Source organism: Balaenoptera borealis (assembly GCF_965194805.1).
Source record: "Balaenoptera borealis genome assembly, chromosome: 14".
In the NCBI taxonomy this organism is placed as follows: domain Eukaryota; kingdom Metazoa; phylum Chordata; class Mammalia; order Artiodactyla; family Balaenopteridae; genus Balaenoptera; species Balaenoptera borealis.
The window spans coordinates 82,133,717-82,152,850 of NC_138875.1; the positions used below are offsets into that span (position 1 = coordinate 82,133,717).

General features: G+C 41.6%; 1 protein-coding gene across 1 annotated transcript; it reads left to right on the plus strand.

Moving 5' to 3' along the window:
* Positions 1 to 630: 630 nt before the first annotated feature.
* Positions 631 to 17,548, plus strand: LOC309610714 (BICD family-like cargo adapter 1; the record flags this gene model as incomplete). Its single annotated transcript, XM_082353904.1, has 4 exons — positions 631 to 757; positions 950 to 1,473; positions 8,170 to 8,382; positions 11,144 to 17,548. 4 exons carry the CDS (start codon positions 631 to 633, stop codon positions 11,219 to 11,221), a joined length of 942 nt encoding a protein of 313 aa, XP_082210030.1. The 3' UTR covers positions 11,222 to 17,548.
* Between the last annotated feature and the right edge of the window lie 1,586 nt (positions 17,549 to 19,134).

Here is a 19,134-nt window from a genome sequence, read left to right on the forward strand (position 1 = left end):
CAGCATTAAGATGCTGGGTTTCTGAAGTCATCTCTTCTCCTATGGCTCTCTAGGCCTCCATCTCCTGACTGCTTAGCTCTCGCGGGGGCTCAGACCCAAAATCCGTGGCTGGAGGAATGTCCTCAGTCTCGTTGGAGACCACCTAAGACTGACACCCATCGAACACAGAGAAACGCCCCAGCCCAGAAGTGGGAGTGAGGCCAGGGGCCAGGCGGTGCCTGAGGTGAGAACGAGGCTGGGGGCGGGGCCTTGTCCAAGGTGCGCGTGAGGCCACACCCCGAGGTGAGCGTGCTGGGGGCGGGGCCACACCCCGAGGTGGACCCGAGGCCTGGGGTGTGGCTGCGCCAGGGAGCGGCCCGGACCTTTAGGGATGAGCCTACCGTCTCTACAGGTGGCGCGCGCAGCGCAGGGCTTAAGACCGCCGGCGGCACCTCGGCGTCGCTGAGGAGACCCACGAACCGCTGAATCGCTCGCGGGCACAGTGAACAGGTAGGTGCCCCCGCGCGACAGGCGCCGGCAAGTGGCGGGGAGAGGGGGCGCGGCAGGAAGCTTGGGGCGGGGTGCCGCCGGCCCGGTGAACTGAAGGAGCAGAGGCTGGCAGGAAGGAGCTGGCCGGCCGTGCGGCGCGCGATGTGGAGCCGCCGTTGCCGCCGCCGCCGCTGCTGCTGCTGGGGCTGCCGCCGAGCCGAGAGACATGGAGCGCGGCTGCAGAGAGCGGCCGGCGGCAGCCGCAGCAGCAGCAGCAGCGAGCGTCACAGCAACAGCGGAGCGCAGCCCCCCTCGTGAGCGCCGCCCGGCCGGCGGCGGCAGCCCCAGCAGCAGCAACAGGGCGGCTGAAAACCCGGCGGTTCCTCCTTGCAACGTCCCTCCCGCTTCGTGTTCCCTCAGTCTTCCCTTCCTCAGCCTTTCCTTTGCCACCCATTTCTCCTCCCCAGCGCGCGCTGAGCAGCTGAGCCCGCGGGCGGGGGAGGGGACACACGCGGCCGGCGCGCGGGAGGGGCGGGGCGAGGCGGCGGGGCCCCTCCCCACCGTGGCCTGGCGCGCGCCGGCCTCGTCCGCCTTCTGCCTGGACCTGGCCGGCCGCGCTTCAGCACCCGCAGAGCCGAACAGCGCCTGCTGCACCTAGCTGCCCGCCGCGGTCGTGGTCGGGAGTCCTGCCGCCGCCGCCCTCATCTCCTTCCCCGGAGCCCCGGCGAGCTGGAACAGGGGTTAGAGGAGCTGGCGCTGCTGGCGGCCGGGGAACGGCCGTCTGACCCCGGGGAGCATTCTCAGGACGGGCCCGGGCCTCTAGCCGAGGTGGCCGGACTGCAGCCGCCGCCGCCGCCGCCCGCCCAGGATCCCGAGCAGCTGTCGGTGAGCCGGCAGAAGGATCTGGTGTCGGCGGCCCTAGCGGGCAAGGCACTGCTCGAGAGGAACCAGGACATGAGCCGGCAGTACGAGCAGATGCACAAGGAGCGGACAGATAAGCTGGAGGTGAGGACGTCCCTCCGGGGATGGGTGGAGGGCGGGGAAGGGACAGGCACCCACCTGCCAGCCCATGGTAGCTAACCTACCTCACCCCACCTCATCCCTTCGTTGCTCATCCTACCTCGCAGAAAACCGCCTGGAAGGGGGGTGGAATGGGGGTTATGGATTATGAGACGAGGTCATTCATGGAACCCACCTAACTTTTCCACCCGGCTCAGCAAATGGGTCCATGCAGGGCTCCAACCGCCGTGGGCCGTTCTATATAGGTACTATACACAGCATCTAAAGTAGAGCTTACAGTATGGCTAATTTATACAGCACTGAGGTGATGCCTGCACACAGAGTAATTACAAAGCCGGGAATATGCTCCAGGCTTAAAACATGCTCCAGGTTTTCAGAGAAGTAGTTAATTGCTAATCAGGGTGTTAGCCTAAAGCTTTCCAGCTTTGGAGTTAAGGCCCCTTGTTTTAACTTTGCAGCAGCTAGGAAGGAAGCAAGTGCCCCCAAAGGAGCTTTAGATAGCCTTCAAATAGTCAAGGATTAGGAGGTATGGTTCCATTACAGAAATCAGGCCACCCTGGGCTCATCATGTGACCATTGGTTATGGATTTAATTTGGACCGCAGTTTTTATATGTATTTAAACAGTACTTTTCTATTTCTGTTCTGGGTCTCACACATGCAATTGGATGGCCAAATGCAACCTATGAGAACCGTATAACTTTAACTGTTGTCCTTTTCTGCCTGTACATTTACTATTGTTACTCAGTTTGGTTGCAACCAGTTCTTCTTATTCTTAGTTACAAGAGAATAATACAGTCCTGAATAAGGTCTGAAATTGACCCTAGTCTGGCCCCATATCACTGCTACGTGTCGAACGGTCAGAATGTAGATTCAGAAACTTTTCTATAATAAGAAATGTGTCTGTAGTCCAATGACATATCAAATCAGGGAGAAAAAAGGAAACCGATGAGTGCCCTGTAGTTCACTTGAGTGCCTAGTTGTAACTAGGTTTGCCAGTTGATGAACTCCTGAGATACCTCTCTGAAAAGTGGTTTGTGAAACCTATAGGTAGACTGCCAAAAAACAACTCAATGAACTGAATTGTTGAATTTTCACTTGAGGTAGAGGCCTAGAAATAAAAGGGTGTCTTATTAAAAAAAAAAAAGATTCAATTACAGTCTCTATATAGAAGTACTACTGCCATAGCTGTATGCTTGTGATTTCAAATTCCTTCAGTGAGGGACTTGATTAAAGAGACAGCTAACTTGAACATCGTATCAGTCAGTTTGATTGGTGATAGATTTCAGGGTAATCCCGAGTGTGCAGTTACACACATCCTGGGTTCCATGTGGAACCTTTATACATGTCCTCAACAAAGGAAAATGATCTTCAAATTCTATAACAAGAAAGGTTCTGTTGTAAAAGAATAAGTTACATTTGACATTTTGCTGTTGACTTGATAGACAATAATAAAATAGTTTAAAACTCTTATTCAACTATCTTAGAGCTTCCCTGGTGGCGCAGTGGTTAAGAATCTGCCTGCCAATGCAGGACACAGGGGTTCAAGCCCTGGTCCGGGAAGATCCCACATGCCGCGGAGCAACTAAGCCCGTGAGCCACAACTGCTGAAGCCTGCGTGCCTAGAGCCTGTGCTCCGCAACAAGGAGAAGCCACCGCAATGAGAAGCCCGCGCACCGCAACAAAGGGTAGCCCCCTCTCGCCACAACTAGAGAAAGCCCGCATGCAGCAACAAAGACCCAATGCAGCCAAAAATAAATAAATAAATACATTTATTTTTTAGAAAAACTATTTTAAAAAATCTTCACTCCTCTCAGGTCAGCATATGAGCTCTAGTTATTTTTAATTTCTGGAGGTTGGTTGCACAACACTGAATGTACTGAACCAATAGTACACTTAAAAATGGTTAAAATGGTAAATTTTAGGTTATGTATACTTTACCACAGTTTAAAAAGTAATGTTTTAAAAAAGTAAAATATTGATCATTAATCAATATTAATGACTGATGAGACGGTTCAGTTATACTCTTTCCGCTAGGTATGTCTGAAAGGTATGAAAATTTTTTAGTTTTTTTAAAAAGTAAGCTTAAAAATATCTTATAAAGGTATTGTCGTTAGTTCCTTGTTAATTCTTTTAGTATTAATGAGAGTGACAAATCTGAATAACAGGGGACTATTTCATTTGATTCCTGCAAGTGAATTTTCCCTTGCAAATTATGCCTGCAAGTATGTTTTTTAAGCAGCCTTGATTTTAGAATGTCTGCTTGGACAAATTCTTTCTAAAATTTAATACAGCCACTCTGCTAGATTTTCAGTTAAATTCAACATTTAGGAGTAGAGAACCAGCCCTTACTTTAGAAAGCATTTGTAATTTTCTACAAACTATTAGACAGTGGAGTCAAACACATTTTCTCATAGGTTAGTTTGGAAGATAAATACATGAGTGGACTTTGAGAGAATGTTGGTTTGACTGTTAACATAATGAGACTGGTTTTAGTCCCATCTGCTTCGTTATGACTTCAAAATTGGCGCCTTTCTAAGTCCAGGACCAACAAGTCATTTTCAAGATCTTCTCTACCTATTCATTAGCTAATATTGAATACCTCTCCAGTTCTGTACGCCAAACCTAAGCTTCTGTTTTGTCATTTAAAACATAAGGTACTTGATGTTATACTGCTCTCTCATTAAAGGCATACTCTTTTTTTTCTTTTTCTTTTAAATTAATTTATTTATTTAATTTATTTTTGGCTGTGTTGGGTCTTCGTTTCTGTGCGAGGGCTTTCTCTGGTTGCGGCAAGCGGGGGCCACTCTTCATCGCGGTGTGCGGGCCTCTCACTATCGCGGCCTCTCTTGTTGCGGAGCACAGGCTCCAGACGCGCAGGCTCAGTAGTTGTGGCTCACGGGCCTAGTTGCTCCGCGGCATGTGGGATCTTCCCAGACCAGGGCTCGAACCCGTGTCCCCTGCATTAGCAGGCAGATTCTCAACCACTGTGCCACCAGGGAAGCCCCATAAAGGCATCCTCTTTAAAGTCTTTATTGGTTTAAAGATTAACATAGAAGTTTTTTAGTTCTGTGTCTCTTAGGGTTAAAATGAAGATTCGATTAATTTGAGGGGCCGTAAGGTTTTGGTCATTTTTTCCACCCTTAAATTGACTATACTGTATTTTATTCATTCCCTGAATCAAATTTTCACAAGCTTAAAGATCTAAAGGCATTTTAAAAAATTTATTTCTTCTGCATACACAATTAGCCCTTTTGCTTTTAAAACATATCCAGCCAGGTCCTTAGTTTTTTTCCCCCAGAATATGAACTAAAACAGTAACTTGCATTTATACACTTTTTTCTTCAGAGATTATATATTTAGTTTTTAAAAATATGTTTTTAATATCCAGGATCCCCCTTTATCCCTTTCCAGCTGATAGTGAATTATCTCTTACTGCAAAGGTAGTCTTTTCCCTTAATTACATTTTCTTCTCCCTTCCCTAGGCCAATTCTCATGATTCTAGCACTTTTTTTTAAAGAGGCAAAACAAGTGAGGTGAAAATGATTACATAATGAGGTAGTAGATTTAGGTAAGCAAACGCAGGGGTCCTTATTTGCATTTGGTGCTTGGTCCACTTAAAAAGTAGTATTTTTTCTTTGTATTTTTCAAGAACCATGTACTAGACTTATGAGAATAGTATTGCTTTTTTGGTTCTTTGTAGAAATCTGTTTCTGTAACAACCAATTTTAGGTAGGCTAATGATACTAACTTTTGTTTTTTTCAGAGTTTGAAATAAACTTGTTTTTTAGAATGGTTTTAGATTTACAGAAAAATTGGAAAACTGGTACAGAGTTTCCGTATGCCCTGCCCCCAGTTTCTCTATTATTAACATCTTACATTAGCATGGTATACTTGCCATAATTAGTGAACCAATACTGATATGTTATTATTAACTAATGTCCTTAGTTTATTCAGATTTCTTAACCTTTGCCTAATGTATTTTTCTGTTCCAGGATACCATCTTACATTTAGTTTCTGGATCTTCTTAGTCTCTTATTCGCTGTAACAGTTTCTTAGATTTTCATTGTTTTTGATGACCTTGACAGTTTTGGTATTTTTTTCTTTTTTTATTGAGGTATAACTGACATACATTATTTTATTAGTTTCAGGTGTAGATATTAACTTTAAAATACCATATAACCCTGAGAAACAAAGAATAGCATGGGCAGAGCCTGACCTCCACACTTGTTGATTTTCTGCCTAGAGTTTACTGGTTAATTTAGCACTTAATTGAAAATATAACTCTAGGAGGAAACTTTCTTTTCTCAAAATAGACAAAAGGCTAAATTCTGTATGTTCATTAAGTTTTGATTTTTTTTTTTCAAAGTAGGGGGAAACCTGAATTGGGAAGTTTGTCACATGTCCAAAGAAATGTAAGGACAGAATAGACTGATCAGTACCACCTGTCCTCAACCCTACCCACCCCACCCCCCCCACACCCCAACCCCACCCCTCCACACCCCCCACACCCCAACCCCCCGCCCCAAGTGGATTAGACTGTTTTAGTTACTTTGTTGGGCTATTCACCAACAGCTGTTGGCTGAATATTTTTAAGTCTCTCTGTTCTTTTAGAAGAGAAGCCCGATTTATCTGGCCTTTCAGTGACACTGATGACTGAGTTCTTGCTGTAGCCTTCTGCTCGATCTTCTCCATTTTGGAAAAACTCAATAAAAGCAAGTGTCAACAGTTTTAGGATTGCAGTTAGCATTTGCTTCTGCATTTCATCTTTCTGAAGTTTGTACAGTGACTAAAACATTCTCATTTTTGGAAGTTCAGAAAAATGAGGGAAACATAGATCAGAAAATTCTCATGCTGAGGAGTACAAGCCCCTCTCTTGTCATTCCTTTTCCCATGTGTTCCAAACTGAGGCCGTATACAGTATAACTATAATGTGACTTTTTCAACAAATAGAGTGGCTATATCCAAATCAGTTATTCCCTTGAAGTGGTCAACTTTGGAGGGCATATATTTATTTCAGTGAAAACTGCCTTTGCTACTGTGCTCAGAATTTTAACTTTGGATCACTGTTTTTCTCTTGGCACATTATTCTGACTGCTCTGTCACAGTAAATTTTCATCTTTGGCGGGTAAATTAAACTTTAAGAAATATTCACAAGTCACTCAGATCAAATTAGGGGAATAAAATGGCAGGATGAAATAGAATAATCTCGTTTTAGACACGTCTCAGAGGTGAAGTAATGGGACTGTTTATCTTGTATAACTATGTACTGCCCCCTAAGGCTTTCCAAAAGAGGCATTCCAAAAAACATTTGAAAGGTGAGAACTTGGGTAGAATAAGAGCATGGTTTCCCAGGGTGAAAAGACGTCTGAGTACTCTGAAGGAGAAGATTAAAATGCTCGTCTTAGGTTGTTGAAACAATCTCAGTACTTGATATCAACCTTCAGTGCATCCAAATTTCCTGTAGAACCTAGATAGGTAGGTAGATAGATAGATAGATAGAGAGATAGGTAGATAGATGCATCCCTAGGCCTCATACCATTCTTAACTGTATCAATCTTTGGAACTGGTGTTCAGGTAGATATATTTTTAAAAATTATACCAGAGATTTTCTGACAGCACCAAAAATTGAGGACCATTGCTTTACATTTCATATATATTTCATATACTCCCTGAGGTACAGAGTTGACTTTTTTGTACATACTGTCCTTTGTAAGTAGGGGAACGTACTTGCCTCTGTAAAGAGGCATTTGTATTCTCTCACAGAAGCAAAAAGATGTTCTCATTTCCTTCAATCCAAAAGAGTTCTTTTCTACTGAGCTGCTGCTTCAAACCATCTGTACTTTTCCTACACACCATTTGTCACACTGTACAACTTACTATGTTTATCAGTCCCACTAGAATGGAAACTCCATAAAGGCAAGGACCATGTCTGTTTTGCTATCACTATGACCCAGCACAGTGGCTAGCACATAACAGGCACTCAAGAAGAAAGGATCAGAAATAAATATGCAAGGCTAATAGGCCATGATTTAACAAAAGTAGGCCTGAACCTGAACTTGCCTTAATGATTTTGAAATACAGTGCTACATATAGCAACAAATATTTATTAAGTTGTGCTTTAGAGCACTAAACAGTCAAGTGACTGAGACAGAAATCCCAGTTCTCCCATTTGGTAGTATAGACCTTGAGATTGTTACTAAAACTCTTCTGTTGCTTCATTTGTATTGAATAAGAAAAGGTGGTTAATCTGAAGGATCTCTGTAATTCTTTCTATCTCTGAAAATTCTGTGATTCTAAGTGCCTGGTATTATGCCAAGCATAATAGCTGACAGCAAAAGAAGCTTTCTTAAGGACTCATTGTAAGTTGTTTAAATGTATATTTCACCAACTAATAGATGACTTACTAAATTTCAAGTGAGTTCCTAAGTCTAGAACAAGAATAAACATAATAACATTAAGTGTTTTCTGTAGGAATGGCATTCTCTGTGAAACCAGCCTTCCCTTCTCTGGAAGAAGGGAATATTTTTGCAGCTGTGAAGTGTGCAACTTTTCCTACATGACAGTGTTTTGTTGTGCTGACTGGCTAGGAAAAAGAAAAGTTAGGAGAGTGTGAAAAGAGAAAAAAATGAAAGGCTCTGGAATTTTTAACAGTTTTTAAATCCTCTTCACTTATCACCCAGCAATTGGAACAAGAGAAACGTGAACTAAGACGATTTGAGAACCAAGAAGGGGAGTGGGAAGGACGCGAGGCCGAGCTGGAGAATGATGTGAAAGAGCTTCAGGATGAGTTGGAGAGGCAGCAAGTTCATCTACGGGAAGTAGATGGAGAAAAAACACAGGCTGTCCAGGAATTATCAGAACAGAACCAAAGGTTATTGGCTCAATTCAGCAGGGTGAGTTACAAGTTAAGAGTTTATGGAATAAAATAATAAAAGTTGAAACAGCTTTTGTGTAATGTCAACCATTTATATGGTAAGAGTAGTTCTGATTTTTGTTGCCTTGGGTATTGATATCAACAAATGAAGTATTTTTCACCTGTAAGAATTTCAGCTGTGGTGAAATAGGCGTGAGGAGAAAAGATCGTGCCTGTCATTAGCCAGCTGTGAGACTTTGGCAATCACTTAACTTGGGAGTTTTCTCATTTTTAAAATGTGTTTGCTTAATGATTTGATGTTCCTTATAGCTCTAAAATGCTATGATTCTTTTACCTAGAGAAAATCTGTTTCTGGTAAAGCTATGTTAATGCATTTAGTTCAAATGTTAAACAGTGCCATCTTTAAACTGAAAAGCTTGGGGAAAATTTCTAGAGCAAATGATTTTCATTGACTTTACATTTGTGAATGTACATTTCATATTATTTAAATATGAAAGGAGGCGTGTATCTGTGTTTAAAATTTGTTCTCTTTATTTCCACATTAAGTAAAAGTTCCTTTTTGTACCTTTATAAGGTGGTGTCATGGAAGTAATAATTAATTAACCAAAGTCAAGACTGTAAAATCATTGCAAAGAAGGTGTTTGAGGGGTGGATAGGTGGAAATCTAATTTAAATACAGAACAAACCTTTTAACAAATGCAGGAATGTTGTTAATAATGCCCTGGTCTCTAAACCCACCTACTTTTGAAAATTAAGAGCTGGATTTATTATTGTACCTCAGTCTTTCTCATGTGTTGAAAATGAGTTCAGTTACCAGAGGAAAAAAAGAACTGCTCTGATCTCATCCCTAAGCACTAACATTCTCATGAGAGCACTGCCCTTGTCTGCATGGTTAGGTCTCTGGGGAAGGCTTAGCTAGAGCAGCATATGAGGTTACTTCGCTAGTTTGTGTCATAGTTGCTTCCCATGGGCACCCTGAGACTGGTCAAAACCTTCATGCCTCACAAGGAAGTGCAAAGTAAATGCTACCACTAGAGAAAGGGAGAGGAAGAAGGAGAGGTACAGAGGAGAGGATGAACAAGGAGTCCTGGGGGAGATGGGGAAGGGGAGGGGGGACCTAATAATTTGGAAAATAGCTAGTTGCAGGAACTATCGGAATGTATGTGAAGGTGAGAATTCAGGTGGTAGGTGGAGCTAAAGATCTTGCCTGCAGGTTTCTCAGCTAGGGAATCAAATCACCATTTGATAGGCTGGAAAGGAGGAGCTGGACAGTTCTTTAAGAAGTCATTACAGGGCCAACTCAGTAGCCTTTCTGACTCAGTTCTAAAACCTCTTTCATGGACTTCCCTGGCGGTCCAGTGGTTAAGACTCCGCACTTCCACTGCAGGGGGCACGGGTTTGCTCCCTGGTCGGGGAACTAAGGTCCTGGATGCTGTGTGGTTTGGCCAAAAAAATAAAGAATAAGACCTTTTTCAGCAACTGGGAAGGGACTCTCTATTCTTGTAAGATTTTATAGGTTTTTGAGTCTTCATTCATCATTCATGAAAGATTAACCAGATAGGCCTGGCCAGATTGATTTATTTGTTCAAAAACATTTATTTAATACTTACTCTGAACAAGTGTTTCTTATGGAGACATGAAAGGAATACAACAAAGCAGAACAATTTAAGAGGAAATTATTCCTGGGAGCTAAGTTCATGTTACAAAATAATGTGAGCAGAAGCCAACTCAACTCTGCTTTCTGATCTGGTGAAACATAGGTGGCCGAGAGAGATAAAGGGAGAAAGCAAATATTAGCGTGACATAGAGAGAGCACTCTGATCTCTTTACCACTCTGTGATGGAAGTAGTGGTATTTATCCTTTATTTGACAGATGAGGAAACTGAGCATCAGAGGGGTTTTTTTATAGTTTTTTAAAAATATTTTTATTGCAGTATAGTTGACTTACAATGTTGTATTAGTTTCAGGTTTACAGAAAAGTGAATCAGATATATATAGATATAGATATATAGATAGATAGATATCCGCGCACACACACACACACACACACACACACACACACACACATACACATCCATTCTTTTCCAAATTTTTCTCCCATATAGGTTATTACAGAAAATTGAGTAGAGTTCCCTGTGCTATATAGTAGGTCCTTATTAGTTATCTGTTTTATATATAGTAATGTGTATATGTTACTTCCAACCCAATCTCCTAATTTATCACTTAACCCCACATTCCCCCTTTGGTAATCCTAAATTTGATTTCGAGATCTGTGAGTCTGATTCTGTTTTGTAAGTAAGTTCATTTGTATCATTTTTCTAATCAGATTCCACATATAAGTGATATTTGTCTTTCTCTGTCTGACTTACTTCACTTAGTATCATAATCTCTAGGTCCATCCATGTAAACATCAGAAGTTTAGTGACATTGCCCAAGGCTTTGCACTGGTTACAGGTTAACCACTGGTTTCAAGAGTGGTTTTTGTATATTTTCAAGGACAGGTAGTCAGAAACAAAAACCTCACATGTATTTCCATCTCACTGGCTTGTTTTGTAGTTGATATTTGCTGGGAGTTATTGTTTTGGATGCCCTTTAATTTCAGATTCACTGAGTAAAATGAGTCCAAAGGTTTGGGGTCTGCTTTTAGCAGTTTGTTATATCAGGGATGTGCTGCAAAGATTGAGAAGGATTTGTTGAGAGGCTCACTTCAGCTAGAAGAGAAAAGGGGCTTTTGGGCTTCCCTGGTGGCGCAGTGGTTGAGAATCTGCCTACTAATGCAGGGGACACGGGTTCGAGCCCTGGTCTGGGAAGATCCCACATGCCGCGGAGCAACTAGGCCTGTGAGCCACAACTACTGAGCCTGCGCGTCTGGAGCCTGTGCTCCGCAACAAGAGAGGCCGTGATAGTGAGAGGCCCGTGCACTGCGATGAAGAGTGGCCCTTGCTTGCCGCAACTAGAGAAAGCCCTCGCACAGAAACGAAGACCCAACACAGCCATAAATAAATAAATAAATTTAAAAATAATAATAATAACAAATGTTCAAGTACAATTGGTGTCTTTTGAAAAAAAAAAGGGGGGGGCTTTTGCATATAGGAGCTCTCTTCTGTGAAGACAGCATTTCTAGCTTTTTCCAGTTGGGTACTCTTGCTAATTAGTAGGTTAAACACATTAGGGTGGTAATTGCTTGTTCCTTCAGCATATGGGTGTTTTTATTGGTAGATTCATGTCTTGATTATTTGAGCCTGTTCTTAATTATTTACCCATAGAGAGCCATGCCTGATTCAGGAGTCTTCAGGTTGGTTCTGTTAGTTACAACTGTATCATGTTCTGATTATCTTTTGCAAAAGAGGAGAGCCTGAGGTTCTAGCATATTAGGTCTAAATTTGTTGGGGGCAGGGTGGTTTGCAAGGCCCAATATTCAGATGAATCACTGTGGGAGTAGATCTTCTTAATGCTACTAGATTTAATACAATGGCAGTGGGCTTTTTTTTTTTTCTTAATTGACATCTGGATTCCCTTGGTCCCTGTAGGCAGCTTAACATATTGCATTGGAGTGATGAAAACAGAGTTAAATGAGCTGCCCCTGCGTGGTGTGAGGTGAGGCCTCTAAGTTTTGTACCTGCCAGGTGGATTGCAGGTGGTAATAAGGTTGGAGTTTACTGGCACAGAAAAAAAAATTAGCTGCAAATTCTATACTCTTTTGTTACCTAAGCTGGCTGACCCATAGTTCTGGCCCCTGAATATTGTTGCCTTGAAAAATAAAGTATCTGTATTCAGTGAGTAAAGGTAGTCAGCAGAAAAGCCTGTAATGTTTTGACTCTGATAGCGTCTTCTTCATTGCTCTTCATTGGCGTCCAGGTCAAGGATCCAATGCTATCATACAATTTTTAGAACTGAAAAAGAACTTCTAGTCTAGCTGGACTAGACTAGAAAATGTTGGTAAAATGTTTGCTTTTCACAGATTCTGCAAATTTGATTGTGTTTTAAAAACATTTGTCACGCTTTGAAGAACGATTACCAAAAAACATATCATGTGCTCTCTTGAGATGAACGCCACATTAAACAGGTGAAAGACCATTGGTGCCTCAGGTTGTGCTGCCAGCTTACACTGCTTTCTCCTTACCTAAATAGTATGATGCTGTTGTAACGTGAGCTGCGTAAAAACTGGTAGCATTTGTAACTACTTCACTAGGTGAATTAAAAAATTTGTGTTCAATACTTTAAAATCAAAGCTAAATCCACAAATACATCAATACTGAGTAAAGCTACTGCTATCATCGTTGTCCTCCAATTTCAAATTGTTTTTAGAAGGCCTAATTATTTTTAATGAGTTTATCAATCTTAATACAGTTAAACTTATAAAGTATTCAATATTAATAAAAGATAACCTGTATCTGTTTATTGAGGCTTCTTATAAGGTTATAAATGGAAAAGTATATGGGGTGGGAAAAACCCCACCTGACATAACTTGGAAAGCCATGGTTTAGATCAGTGGTTCTCAAACTATGGTCTGAGGAGCCGTAGGTCTCCAAGCAGTGCCTCAGAATAGTTACAAGGTAGTACAATTCAGTTATTTTCAGCAGATTCATAGAATTGTGCCACCATCACTGTGAACCAGTTTTAGAACATTTCCCTACCCCCGTCCCCCCACCCCGCCCCCGCCAACTGTTCCCCCATGACCTTTGCAGTCAGTTTGTACTCCCACCCCTACCCACACCCTCAGCCCCAGGGCAACACTGATCTGCTTTTGTTCTGTATTGATTTACCTTTCCTGGATATTTTGTATAAATAGAATCAGACAACAGGTAGTTTTTTGTGTCTGGCTTCTTTAGCATAATGTTTGTGAGGTTCACTGACATCGTAGCACATATGAATAGTTCCTTTTTATTGCTGAATAGTATTCCCTTGTGTGCATATAGTGTATTGTGTTTATCCGTTCACCGGTTGATGGACATTTGGATTATTTCCAGTTTTTGACTATTATGAATAGTGCTGCTATGCACATGAACTTGATTCATGTACAAGTCTTTGTGTGGACATTTGTTTCATTTCTCTTGAGTGGAATTGCTATCTGGTATGTCTCTGTGTAACTTTTTAAGAAACTGCCAAACTGCTTTTCACAGAACATTGTATCATTTTACATCTCCTCGAGCAATGTCTGAGAGTTCCAATTTCAACAAAAAGAGGACCCTTTTTTAATATTAAAAAAATACTATATACTCTCCCATGATAATAGATGTCATTTTAGTATCTGCAGGTTAATAAAAAGAATAAAAATGACAGGGAATTAATAATACTCCTGGAAGGATTTATATTCTGTAATCACAACAGCATTTAATGACTTGATGTATTTAGTCGACACGCAGTGCTTTCTGTGCACTTTTATAGCAATTCAGTGTCCCCCAAGGATCATGGTTGGGAGCTACTGGTCCAAATGACTTGTTTAGAAATAAATGTAAGCTATCTTTTTATTCATCTTCTGTAAAATAGAGACCTGCCTCATAAAGTTGTTTAGAAACTAAAGCATTTGGCCCATACTAGGTGCTCAATTAGTGACAGCTATTACTACTAGGGATTAGTGTGACTTAATAGAGTATAAACTTTGGAGCCATACAGGTTAAAATTCTAACTTTCCTGAGCCAGGCTAAATTAATAACAGTCTCTTCTTTACTCAAACTGCCTTGGAACAGAGACTGTATGGATTCTTGGAAACACCTCTTTCTATACTTATTCCTTGCTGACTTCAAAATGCTGTTTGTATCTATCCATTTCATTTGGTTTCATCTTTTTGGGTTTGGAAGCTTCTCCTCCCCACCCTCAAATTATCAAAGCTGCTTAGCAAAAGTTGTTCCTGTATTCTAAAGCTGTAGTTCTCATCCCTGATTGCACATAAGAATCACCTGGGTAGCTTTTGCACTGAATACTGATTCCTGGGTCCCATCCCCAGAGATTCTCATTTAATTGCTCTGGGATGTGATCTGCACATCAGGATATTTCTTTAATAAAGCAGGTGATTATAATATGTGGCCAAGGATGAGAATTACTATTCTAATATGAAACCAGGATTTGTGACAGCTGTTCTTGCCAACTTGAGTATCAGCAGCCAGTGTTACAAATATCTTAATTCCTTCATCAGTAAAGGCGTTAAGCAAAATAGAGTCTCTGGGATAGCCTGTCAGAATGACACCAAGCCACTGGAGGAACCTCTCAGGTAAGGCTTTCTTCCACCTAAGTGAAACAGTCAGTGTCTGAAAGGAGGTTCTGTGGAATGAAAGCGAAAACTTTAAGCCATGTTGAAGTCAGGGCATGTTTCATCCATCATCACTCCTTGTAGGAGGCAATGTGGCATAGTGAGATGGATTCAGGTTTTGGCACTAGATGAATCTGGGTTTATTTTGGGTCTGTTGATTACTAGCTGTGTTGCTTGAGATTCAGAGTTTGCAACTGCACATTTTTCTCATGTGGAAAAAAATAGGGATTATTAAAAACACAACCAGAATCATACTATACACCTTACAGGGTTGTTAGCATTGTGGACTATATAGTTCTTAGCATACTTCCTGGCTTAGTAAATAGCAGTTGTATTGTATATACTACTCCTACTCATGCTAAAGACTGTCATTGACTCGTTTGTATCTCCAGTGCCAGTCACAGTGCCCTAATGCTCAGAAGGCTGTAAAATTTGATGATATAGAAAACAGAAAATTTGATTTCTTTTTTTAAATCAGTTACTCATAGGAAAATAATTAACAGAGCTGTGGCATTATAAAATTAGTGCTCAGCAAGTAAGTGTTGCTACACATTATTTTAATGGCAATATCCCTTCATTTTTGTTTAATGAGATTCATGGTCAAAGTCATGCAGTGTCATACACCCCAGGGACAAAAATAGTAGCACCTCAGTATTTAGCAAGACATGCTTTAGTAGCTATAGCAAGTGTGATAAAAAACAAAAGAATGGGCATGAGGGGACAGCTGTAAAGAATAGTCAGGCAAGAAGTCAACATCAGAAAAATCAAGAGTCAAAAATGTTAGGATAGATAGACAAGCCAGAATCAGAACATATAAGACAAGTGCAGTTCATCATGTATTTTTTTTCCTAGCTTTGTCTGCAGAGGGTCTAGAAGCAATGACATACTAATAGTAATAAGTACCCCTAATGCACAGATTTTACTTCCTAAATATCACTCCCAACTAAAAGGAACCAGGACTCCTAGAAGAAATGACTAATTCTAAGTCTAGAGTAGGAACTTAACAGGCTGAGCCTGAGACATCATCTTGTGCTAGAAGCAAGAAATTCAAATAAAACCACAAAAAACCCTGAGTTGCCAAAGTGGTCTTGAGAAAAAAGAACAAAGCTGGAGGTATCACCCTCCAAGACTTCAGACTATACTACAAAGCTACGGTAATCAAAACAGCATGGTACTGGCGCAAAAACAGATGCATAGATCAATGGTACAGAACAGAGAGCCTAGGAATAAACCCAGGCACCATGGGTCAATTAATCTACAACAAAGGAGGCAAGAATATACAATGGGAGAAAGTTTCTTCAATAAGTGGTGCTGGGGACTTCCCTGGTGGCACAGTGGTTAAGAATCCGCCTGCCTACGCAGGGGACACGGGTTCAATCCCTGGTCCGGGAAGATCCCACATGCCGCGGAGCAACTAAGCCCGTGCGCCACAACTACTGAGCCTGTGCTCTAGAGCCTGCAAGCCACGACTACTGAGCCCTCATGCCACAACTACTGAAGCCCAAGTGCCTACAGCCTGTGCTCTGCAACAAGAGAAGCCACCGCAATGAGAAGCACGCCCGCCGCAACGAAGAGTAGCCCCCGCTTGCCGCAACTAGAGAAAGCCCACGTGCAGCAACAAAGACCCAATGCAGCCAAAAATAAATTAAAAAATAAATTTAAAAATAAATAAGTGGTGTTGGGAAAACTGGACAGCTATGTGTAAAACAGAGAGATTAGAACATTTTCTCACACCATATACAAAAACCAACCCCAAATAGATAAAGACCTAAATGTAAGACCTAGAGCCATAAAATTCCTAGAAGAGAACATAGGCAAAACATTCTTTGACGTAAATTGTGACAGTATATTTTAGGATCTGTCTCATAAGGCAAAAGAAACAAAAGCAAAAATAAACAAAGGGACCTAATTAAACTTAAAAGCTTCTGCACAGCAAAGGAAACCACTGACAAAATGAAAAGACAATCTCCTGAACAGGAGAGAATATTTGCAAACGATATTGGGAACTTCTGCTTCCAGCCAAGCTAGAGTAACAGAGGCCAGATTACCTTCCTACTTAAAAAAACAGAGAGACTATATGAAACAATAGTTTTCAAGACACCGGGCTTCAAGCAATGAAGGACAGTGATCCCTGAGGGATGGCAAACAAAAGAGGTGAGCCCTGCAATTGACCCATGTTGCCTTGAGTTTCCAGGCTCTGGCATCAGGAGTAGGAAGTGAAGCAGAGCCCAGTAGACTCCCTGAGTTGACATGGAGCTGTGAGTCTAGGGAGAACAGTGCAACTGCAGTTCATGGGACAAAGTATCAGAAAGAAGAGATACATGGAGAGAACTGCAGAGATCTACAGAAGTTCTCCCTTGAATAATCAGCAGAGACTGACCAGCACAAGCATGTGAGCAAACTAGTCAAGACTGGGAATTTGAAGAAGTTAGAAGCAATGATGTCCAGTGCTCACACAGTGATAGGAACAGGCACTGTTACTACCAGTCAGACAGGAAAATTTCATGCTTCATTAGGCACTGGGTGGATTACTCAGGAAGGTCTTGCTTTCATAGTAGAAAATAATTAGCTTTAGACTGAGCACTGCTCTGGACCTGCCTGACAAATCTTAAAAGCAACATTCAGGGCTTCCCTGGTGGCACAGTGGTTGAGAATCTGCCTGCTAATGCAGGGGACACGGGTTCGAGCCCTGGTCTGGGAAGATCCCACATGCCGCGGAGCAACTAGGCCCGTGAGCCACAACTACTGAGCCTGCGCGTCTGGAGCCTGTGCTCTGCAACAAGAGAGGCCACGATAGTGAGAGGCCCGCGCACCGCGATGAAGAGTGGCCCCCGCTTGCCGCAAGTAGAGAAAGCCCTAGCACAGAAACGAAGACCCAACATAGCAATCAAGCAATCAATAAAATAAAAAAATCTTAAAAAAAAAAAAAAAAAAAAGCAAGATTCAAAAGGATCAAACCATGTCCAAGTAACTTAACTGTTTCCCAGAACAAAGCTCAAAAAGAGTTACAGGGGGGAAAAAACAGTTTTAGGAATTCAAATATATCCAACACCTTATAAGGTAAAATTTACAATGTCTGGCATCCAATCAAAGATTATCAGGATACAGAGAGACAAGAAAACATGATCCACAAGCAGAAAAATCAATCCATTGAAACTGACCCAAAGTTGACACACACTAGAATTAGCAGAGAAGGACATTAAGGGAGTGATTATAACTTGTATTCTGTATGTTCAGAAGTTACATAGAGACTTGGAATATATAAAATAGATCCAAATAGAGCTTCTGGAAGTGAAAACTACAATGTCTGAGATGAAAAATACACTGGCAGGATTAATTGCTGATTAGATATCGCAGGGGAAAAGATTAGGGAATTTGAAAACAGTAGTAGAAATTATCCACATCGAAACACGAAAAGAGCATCAGTTAGCTGTAGGACAACTTCAAGTGGCCTAATACATGTGTAATTGGATTACCAAAAGAGAGGGGAGTATGGAAAAAAATATTTGAAGAAGTAATGGCTGAAAATTATCCAAACTTGCTGGAAAGTATAAACCCACAGATCTGAGAAACTTAAGTCTTTCTTCTTCTTTTTTTTCTTTATACAGCAGGTTCTTATTAGTCATCAGTTTTATACACATCAGTGTATACATGTCAATCCCAATCGCCCAATTCATCACACCACCACCCCCAGCCCCCCGTGGCTTTCCCCCCTTGGTGTCCATACGTTTGTTCTCTACATCTGTGTCTCAATTTCTGCCCTGCAAACCGGTTCATCTGTACCATTTTTCTAGGTTCCACATATATGCTTTAATACACGATATTTGTTTTGCTGTTTCTGACTTACTTCACTCTGTATGATAGTCTCTAGGTCCATCCACGTCTCTACAAATGACCCAGTTTCATTCACTTTTATGGCTGAGTAATATTCCATTGTATATATGTACCACATCTGCTTTATCCATTCATCTGTCGATGGGTATTTAGGTTGCTTCCATGACCTGGCTATTATAAATAGTGCTGCAGTGAACATTGGGGTGCATGTGTCTTTTTGAATTGTGGTTTTCTCAGGGTATATGCCCAGTAGTGGGATTGCTGGGTCATATGGTAATTCTATTTTTAGTTTTCTAAGGAACCTCCATACTGTTCTGCATAGTGGCTGTATCAGTTTACATTGCCACCAACAGTGCAAGAGTGTTCCCTTTTCTCCACACCCTCTCCAGCATTTGTTGTTTGTAGATTTTCTGATGAAGCCCATTCTAACTGGTGTGAGGTGATACCTCATTGTAGTTTTGATTTGCATTTCTCTAATAATTAGCCATGTTGAGCAGCTTTTCATGTGCTTCTTGGCCATCTGTATGTCTTCTTTGGAGAAATGTCTATTTAGGTCTTCTGCCCATTTTTGGATTGGGTTGTTTTTTTTTTAATATCGAGCTGCATAAGCTGTTTATATATTTTGGAGATGAATCCTTTGTCCATTGATTCATTTGCAAATATTTTCTCCCATTCTGAGGGTTGTCT